This window comes from Echeneis naucrates, chromosome 12 (genome assembly GCF_900963305.1).
Source record: "Echeneis naucrates chromosome 12, fEcheNa1.1, whole genome shotgun sequence".
In the NCBI taxonomy this organism is placed as follows: Eukaryota; Metazoa; Chordata; class Actinopteri; order Carangiformes; family Echeneidae; genus Echeneis; species Echeneis naucrates.
Window position 1 is genome coordinate 19,255,848 of NC_042522.1, and position 8,968 is coordinate 19,264,815.

Genomic DNA, 8,968 nt, shown 5'->3' on the forward strand with positions numbered 1-8,968 from the left:
CACCTTAAAAAAAAATGGCGGGTGTGAGCCCCGCCCTTCGTGAACACTGACTTGGCGCTATCAGCCTGTGTGTGTGTCTGTGTGTGAGTGTGTGTGTGTCTGTGTGTGAGTGTGGGTGTGTGTGTGTGTGTGTGTGTGTGTGTGTGTGTGAGAGAGAGATAACTGGTCTGTCAGGAGGACTCCCTCAGTCCGGTCCACACCGGGACCTGAAGCCCGACGGCCGGCTCCGCTCCGCACCGAGCTCTGCGGGTTCCTCCGACAGTTGGACTCCAGGATCCGGATCATGTCCGGACCGTTCCCCAGACCTCGCTGCCTGTCCGCTGCGGCTGCAGCTCCGGCGGGGAAAGCCAAGCTGACCCACCCGGGGAAGGCGATCCTGGCCGGTAAGGAGCTCCGTTAACGAAGTTGGCTGAAGTTTAGTTCCGGAGCTGCAGCTGATGTGGCGACCTGCAGAGTCCTGTAGAGTCCTGTAGAGTCCTACAGACTCCGTCAGAGTCCTACAGAGTCCTACAGAGTCCTGCAGAGTCCTGCAGAGTCCTGCAGTGTCCGTCAGACTCCGTCAGAGTCCTGCAGAGTCCTGTAGAGTCCTACAGAGTCCTGCAGAGTCCTGCAGAGTCCTGCAGTGTCCGTCAGACTCCGTCAGAGTCCTGCAGAGTCCTGCAGACTCCTGTAGAGTCCTACAGAGTCCTGCAGACTCCTGTAGACTCCGTCAGAGTCCGTCAGAGTCCGTCAGACTCCGTCAGAGTCCTGCAGAGTCCTGTAGAGTCCTGTAGAGTCCTGCAGACTCCTGCAGACTCCTGCAGACTCCTGTAGAGTCCGTCAGACTCCGTCAGAGTCCTGCAGACTCCTCCAGACTCCTGTAGAGTCCGTCAGAGTCCTGCAGAGTCCTACAGAGTCCTGCAGACTCCGTCAGAGTCCGTCAGAGTCCTGCAGTGTCCGTCAGAGTCCTGCAGTGTCCGTCAGAGTCCTACAGAGTCCTGCAGAGTCCGTCAGAGACCTGCAGTGTCCGTCAGAGTCCTACAGACTCCTGCAGACTCCTGTAGAGTCCGTCAGAGTCCGTCAGAGTCCGTCAGAGTCCTGCAGAGTCCGGCACATGTAGGAGAAATAGTTTGTCTGTCCAGTGAGTAACATAAAACTTAGAAATGGAGACAAACAGCACAATGAGACACTTTAGGACTTCGTGGACAGCCTGCCGGTCCACATCGGTCCGCTCTGGACCGGCCTGGTCTGGTACTGTCTGACTGAAGTCCACGCTGATGATGACAGATTGTTATTGTTGGACTCACGTGGTTCTGGTGGTCTGGTCCACCTGAGGTCTGGACTGTCGTCTCATGAGTCAATCAGTGACAGATGCTGCCTCCACACATGAACTGCGGGACAATGATTACTGATAGCAGGCGGAGCTGACGTCACAAATTCAAAAGGTTAGCTGTTTCCTGTTGACCCCGGTGACCCCCAGGGGGAGGGGTTCAGCTTCATGGGCGTCAGTCTGGATTAATCTAACCACTAATCCTTTAAATCAGACAGCATCAGTGACTCATCTGAACTTCACTTTATCTTCTGTAGTTTCAGAAACATCCTCAAAATGCCGAACTGTGACGATGAAGTGAAAATTAGACAAAGAGAAGTTCTGATTTTTTTGAGTGTTTCTGTGACGAGCAGTCAGATTTTATGGAAATATTAGATGTTTGATGTTGATGTGATGGTCTTCTAATCAGAAATAACCTGAATAATTAGCTTCCGCTTGGAGAAACAGCTGACTGTGTTGAGGTCTATGGGAAAATGTTCCTCCTCCTCCCTGATGAGTCTATGGTCTCAGTCTCTAGTTTACAGTCTTCAACACAACATGATGATTATTTTTTTAAATGATGCTTCATTTAGAGGGGAGGGGCTGGGGGGGCTACAGTGTGACTGACAGGCTGTACCACCCAATCAGGAGGGAGAACAGAGCAGATCAGGTCCACCTTCTCCTCCAAATCTGGCCCCTTATCTGTTTTAAAATAAGAAATCAAGATGGCTGACGGTGAAATGGCAAACAGGACTGACAGGTGTTTCGGTCACAGGTGGCATTAGTTATAATTCACACCTGAGCCTTTTCTACTTCCCTCATTCTGGAACGCTGTCTGGAACAGTCCGTCCCACTTCCCTCCCTCTCTGTAAAAAAAAAAAACAGTTTCAGTTAAGTTTCCATTCGTGCTCGACTTGATAAACTGGTTGTGTTATCTTTTTCCAGCCTGAGTACCCGGACGTGAGGCAGGTTCTACGTGGAGGTGTGTGTGTGTGTGTGCAGATGATGTGGACGGTGATTCTGGTTCAGGACTAACTCGGCTCCAACCAAACAAACGCCTGGGTGTGTCCTAACCAGCACTGCTCCATCTTCAGCTGGGACACTGTGATTTCCAGCCAGTTCAGCCTGACGTGCATGTCTGATTGCAGTGTTGTGGTTTCTCTGCATGAGTGCATGTTAAAGCGCCAACAAACATTTTAGTCTTTTACTCTTTCATTATTTTTCCCCATTTTAGCATTTCTTTTCTGCTCAAGGCCCTCGAGCCTGAAGGCAGACCTTTTCATTCCTGTTTTTATCATCTTTTATTCTTGTTTTATTTTATTTTTTGCTTTTAAAGACACGCTGTTTTGCATGCTTTTATTTGGATCACTGCAACAGTCTTAAAAAATGTACCGTGCGTCATGGCGCCCTGAATTATAGGTTTTATTGCTGACCATAAAAGAGCTCATCTTTTGGACCTCTTTAGAGCCTCGCTGTAGGTAAAAGTGGGCTCAGGCTGCAAGTCTGTAATGCATTGAAATCAATGTGAAAAAGCAGGTTTATGGATTTAAATTGCACCAAAATAGTGTCAGAGATTACAATAGATTAAAGAGATTGTATTGTAGTCGATGGGAAAATGTCCCTGTATCACCCAGGCTTAGCTCCGCCCCTCACTCCTCCTCTGAAGATGGCCGGACAAATTACAAACCTGCAGCTCACAAACTGGTTGTTGATGTCAGAGTTTGTGCGCTGAGATCTTTGGTCAAAGGTCTTCTGTCTGAGTCCAAAGGGGACTGAGTGCCGGAGTCAGGGCCTCCTGGACCAGGAAATCATGTCAGCGCAGACTTAAAACACATTCATCAGAGCTTTTCCTGATATTTTTACTCATCTTTTCATTCTCTTACATTGACTCTGCTGATTTTTGACTTTTTAGGCACTTTTGTGACCTTTCATTGTTTAAAGATTCTCCATAAATAAAGTTTACTCGTAGTCTTATTTCAGTTAAAGCTCCTCTTCCGTTGGTCACGTGTTGCACTGGAAGGCTCAGACCACCATCTGAAGGCCTCTGTGTGTGTTGTTGTGTTGTTGTAATGTGGAAACCTCTATTTGCTCTGGAGGCCACAGCCCCCTGGAGTTGAGTCAGGGCCTGATGGGGGTGGGGGCAATAACTGGGGGCAGAATCACACTGTGTCAGCCGAGCCAATCAGGCTGCAGGCTGCCTGTTTGCTGTTGAACGGCAGATGTGTGACAGCCAGCGTTTTAAGGTGGAAATGAAAGGTGTTCATTTCCTCTGATGGCTGTTATGTGTGAACCTTAAACACAACTTCAAATTCAGCTCATGAACTTAAACTGTACTTTTTTCACCCACAGTATTCAAGTTCATCTAAAGTTTTCGTTTTTTTTTTTTTTTATTTATGAACCTATTTTTAAGGCAAATGGTTTTAGTATTTTCTGAACTTTTAAAAGAAAAAGATTAAATGATGATAAAAATATTTGATAAATGCAGTTAATGATTTGTTGCATCATTTTCAATTTATTATGTTATTAATTTGCATCATAAATAATAATTATATTTCTTGCATTTTTTTAAATGTTAATTATTTTGTCTTCTAATATCAAGCATTAATCAGTTATTTTAAAAAATGCTGATTTCATATTTAATATAAGTCATTTATTAAAACCTGAAAACCATCAGTTCATCTGGAAGTTTTTTATTAAGTAACATTATATTTCTTGTTTTTCTCAAATTTCAAAAGAATCAAAGTTAATTTATAAAAAAAAAAAGTCAGTTTTTTTTTTGAAGACCCTTTTTGTGCTGTTTTTGTGTGTTTGCAATAGTTTTTGGTGCATGTTGTGTTAAGTTTGTGATTGTCTCCTGAATTGTGCTTCAGCTCTTTGGTTGGTCATGATTTTTCAGGTGGGATTGCAGGAGGTATCGAGATCTGCATCACCTTCCCCACTGAGTACGTTAAAACACAGCTGCAGCTGGATGAAAAGGCCAATCCTCCCAAGTACAAAGGCATCGGTGAGTTTTCTGAAAATTCAGTTTAATCCACGATTAGGAAGCACTTCAGTGCTAAACTCTGCAGAAGAAAAACACAGTTTCCTTCATGTAACTTTGATAAAGGGATGTGTTGTGTTTTATTCCAGACAAATACTTCATTAATACATCACATCGGTGCCATTAAAGTTAAATTCCTGTCATAATTTCACTTTTTCTACACACAGTCGGCCCCTCTGACTCGCAGTGTTACACAATCAGCAGGAACGGGCTGTTAATTATCAATTTATGTTGATTTCATTTCACAGTTTCAAGTCCAAAGTATCAAAGCTACAGGAGTCTGTAGAGTTCAGCAGCTGATCGATAATCCATAGTATGTGGGAACATTGTGTCGCTGTGCAATTGGGTGTGTGTGTTGGTGTGTGTGTATTTAGGTAATAAGTTGGTCTTTATCTGTTTGACAGCTTGTGAACTTTGGCCATGTTTGACTGAAGGTTTGTCGTTTCAGGCTGAACCAGAATGTTGCCATTTTAAAACAGCATCACATCAGCTGAGATTTTATTGGCTCAGCTGGGTTCTTGGTGTGCACGCAAGAAACCAGCGTCTTGTTTTGTTGTTCATGTTGCCTTATTCCTCTGCTCTCCTGCAGCCGACTGTGTGAAGCAGACGGTGAACAGTCATGGGGTGAGGGGTCTGTACCGAGGTCTGAGCTCGCTGCTGTACGGCTCCATACCTAAAGCAGCCGTCAGGTACCACAATGCACATCATGCAATAAAACCACTCTTCATCGCTTTCAAACAGCTACTCCTGATTAAAGAGATTTGAATCGTCCTGTTTGCACGACAATTAAGAATCAAATTCTATTCAAATATATTATTTTCTGGGTTTGATTATTAATCATGTTTTTGTTTTTTTATTCTTTTGCAGATTTGGGATGTTTGAGTTCCTCAGTAATAAGATGCGTGATGAGAGTGGAAAACTGGACAGCAGGAGAGGATTCCTCTGTGGTCTGGGAGCTGGAGTGGCTGAAGCTGTAGTTGTTGTTTGTCCTATGGAGACGGTGAAGGTAAAAAAACAAAACAACAACAGCTACCTTCCTCACGCCGCAGCTGTCCATATTCTGTCCATGCTGAATATATATCGCCTGCATTTTTGAGCGTGACTTGTTTATCTCAAACCTTAAAACCTGCAGATTTCACTAACCAAAGTTTTGGTGTCGTTTTAGGTCAAATTCATCCATGATCAGACATCAGCAAACCCAAAGTACAAGGGCTTCTTCCACGGGGTGAGAGAGATCATCCGCTCTCAGGGTGAGGACACTGTTTTAATGTATGTGTGCAGGGTCAGTTGTTTTATACTGCCACCTACTGGCCTGGCTCCACTTCTGAATGACTTTACAAGAATAAAAGGACTCATCACCTCTTTTATTTAGAGGATAATGTTCCTCCTCAGCCTCCTTAATTAAACTGTTGGTGGCTTTAAACTTAAACAGAAAGCTGCCACATTAATGCTGTTTATAGATGACTGATGGCGCTGATGTATCTGCAGGACTGAAGGGGACTTACCAGGGCCTGACGGCCACGGTGCTGAAACAAGGCTCCAACCAGGCCATCCGCTTCTACGTCATGACCTCCCTGAGGAACTGGTACAAAGGTGGGGCTGAAGAAAGTTCTCAATGACTCCAATCAACACAGGAAACCATACAATACAACCAAAGAATCACAATCATTTCTTTTAGTTTTTTGATAAATAATAACAAATATTTGATAGTTTCATTAATAATTTCATTTTTGAAGGCGGTGATCCCAACAAGGCCATTAACCCTCTGTTAACTGGACTGTTTGGAGCAGTCGCTGGGGCCACCAGCGTGTTTGGAAACACTCCCCTGGACGTCATTAAAACCAGAATGCAGGTTGGTTCTCATGTTCATTATTTTTCTAATTCAGTGTCGAGGTCAGTGACTGATGTGCATGTGTCTGTGTGTGTTTACAGGGTCTCGAAGCGCACAAGTACAAAAGCACAATGGACTGTGCCGTTAAGATCATGAAGCACGAGGGGCCGATGGCGTAAGTTCAGATACAGGCTGTTAGCAACAGCTGGCTTTGTCCTGTGAAGGCATAACACTTTAGAAATTGATAATTCAGCAATAATTTGATCTGCCATGTCGAAGGTGACAGATACCACCTTCAATCATTTTTACACTGAATTAAAAGAACAGCAGTTGAATCTCCAATCCTCTTTAAAGTCTTTGTAAGAAGTGGACTCTGCTATGTGCCTCTTAAAATCTCTTCCCATTTTCATCCATTAACCTGTTTTTTCACATTTTAACCTTAATGTGGAAATAATGACGACTGTCATGTGTGACTTGTAATTTAAATTTACAGCTTTAACAGACCAGTGTGAGACCTTTCCTTTCATTTCCTTTATTCCGCTCAGGTTCTACAAAGGTACTGTTCCTCGGCTCGGCCGGGTGTGTCTGGACGTGGCCATTGTCTTCATCATCTACGAGGAAGTCATCAAGGTTCTGAACATGGTTTGGAAGACTGACTGAAATGGGACAACCCCCCCAGTGCTACATACACAGGAGTTTAAGGACGGGCCGCCCACATCATAAACCAGAGCCCAAAGCAATCTCCTTTAAAGCACTGCTTTTAGGTTCGAATATCTACCTCTGCATGATTCTCCAGAACGAGAGGGATTGGTATGTTCTTGACTTTTATTTATAACACTGCTATTGCAAGTGGAAGCGATTTCTGTCCCCAAAAACACCAAATTGCAAAGTCAGACTGCTTACACTGGGGATTTGTCTTCTTAATTTCCAGAGGAGGTGGGGAGGGGTTTTAATTAAGAGCTCAGGCAAAGAATGGGGGCATTTATTTAGATCAGTTTGAATCAAAAAAGGGGAATTGTGTCAATTATGTCAACCCAAAGAAATTTGTTTCCCCTGCAGCTCGTTGAGTTCAGTGACCCGACCCAACATCATGTGATTCAGGCAAAAACTTCTACTTCAAAATGAGAAATTACACCACAGATAAACATTTTAAAACCCTCTTTATGTACAAGTATTTAGCTTTTTCTTTTTTATCTGTTCAAAGTCTTTATTTTCATTCTACAACTGGAACAGTTGGTATTCAGATATCGCATACTGCAGAGCTCAAGGTGCACCAAGAACTAAAAGCCTTAAGACACATATACATATTTACAAATGCACGTTTCCACACAACAGTAGCTGAGTTAAAGTAAAGAGGGTTCACTTTTAAATTTCAGAGATTTTTTTAAATTGATTAACATGCTAGACTGACGCTATAAAAAAGTGCCTGTGTAAGATTTGATTCATTTTGAGATCTTTTGAGATTAAGAATGATTGAATGTTTTAGGGACTTAGTCACTACATGTTTTTATTTTCTAAATGTGTACTCAGGTGCACACACTGCACCAGTGCCTGATGGTTTATTCTAGCTAACAGTCCATTAATGGTTAGTAGGAATTTATGCTTAATTGCATAAAGAAGCCAGTTTTAAGAAGTGCCATAACTAGTGCCTTCCATCTCATTCCATGGAGCATGAGAGGTTTAAGAGGGCTTTGATTTCAGTTGTTATGATTATTATAATTTTTTAATGTTTAACTATGTAATATTAATTGCCTTTAATATTTGCATCAACTGACTACCCAATGTGCCAACTGCTGCTTGGAAATGTACAATGCCTTGTTATTAACTGAAGTTAATGATTCTGACATGTTTACATGCAGTACAATGATTTAATTTTTTGTGCTCATCACATGGCCTCTGTTTACTTTGAGCTTCCTTTTTTGGCTTCATGTTATATTGGGCCTTGCATACACGTAGACCTGTGTTATGGATATTTAAATATCCGATGAGTTTTCATAATATCACATGAACGTTTTCCTGTAGCTTAACACAGTATTGTGCCTTTGGTCTAATTATTCTAATATGTATGCTCACAAATAAACATTGGATCAGACTCTTAACATTGTTCTGTTCATTTCAGCACAGGTACACATACGTTGAGCGTTTTCATTTCCTGTTGCTACATTTCACATTGATATATGAAAGCACATTTTACTCTTACACATTTATTTCACAGCTATAGACTCTATAGAATTATCTTGTTTGCATCCAAAACATGAAACACATAGTAAAAAAAAACAAGCAAAGTTGAAAGCATTAGTCAACAAACGTTTTTTTAGTTTTACTACAGAATTATAATAGTGTCCTGGCACATTTATTCTGGATGTCTCTGAGAAATGCTGTAAATTAGAAGAAAATAAGTTTTCCTCACATCATGTGTCTAAATATCAACAATAAACTAAAATAATTTTAAATAAGAAGAAGAAGAAAGGAAGGAATACTGATGGTAATAATAGTAATATAATAACACTTCTACTTCAAATAACAATACTAATTCATTTAATTCAGTTATTATTAAACTGCAACACACATTTTTCTCAGTTTTGACTGAATTAGAATTTCAACAGTGGAATAAATGTAAATGTGAAAGATGTTTTCTTTTCTTTCACTCCATGTGTGCTGTTGTTTGATTGATTTGGCCCCTGTGAACATTTATTTAAATTATTATTATTATTCCTCTCGTTCGCTCATTGTGACCTTGCTTCGCGTTGTTGGGACTCTTCGCTTGCCGTAGTTGTCAGTGCGGACCGGACTCCTCCTCAGGACGAAT

The 8,968-nt window shown here is 42.0% G+C and overlaps 1 protein-coding gene across 1 annotated transcript; it reads left to right on the forward strand.

Annotated features, from left to right (window-relative positions):
- The first annotated feature begins 82 nt into the window (after positions 1-82).
- On the forward strand, positions 83-8,258 carry slc25a1b (slc25a1 solute carrier family 25 member 1b). The gene is made up of 9 exons (XM_029515104.1): positions 83-383; positions 4,185-4,292; positions 4,918-5,017; positions 5,196-5,334; positions 5,494-5,578; positions 5,817-5,921; positions 6,065-6,180; positions 6,261-6,334; positions 6,705-8,258. Exons 1-9 carry the CDS (start codon positions 284-286, stop codon positions 6,817-6,819), a joined length of 942 nt encoding a protein of 313 aa, XP_029370964.1. The 5' UTR covers positions 83-283; the 3' UTR covers positions 6,820-8,258.
- Positions 8,259-8,968: the final 710 nt, after the last annotated feature.

Coding starts and splice junctions, on each gene's coding strand:
- slc25a1b (XM_029515104.1), top strand. CDS start 284: ATGTCCGGACCGTTCCCCAGACCTCGCTGCCTGTCCGCTGCGGCTGCA. Junction 4,293..4,917: donor TCCCAAGTACAAAGGCATCG/GTGAGTTTTCTG, acceptor GCTCTCCTGCAG/CCGACTGTGTGAAGCAGACG. Junction 5,335..5,493: donor GTCCTATGGAGACGGTGAAG/GTAAAAAAACAA, acceptor GTGTCGTTTTAG/GTCAAATTCATCCATGATCA.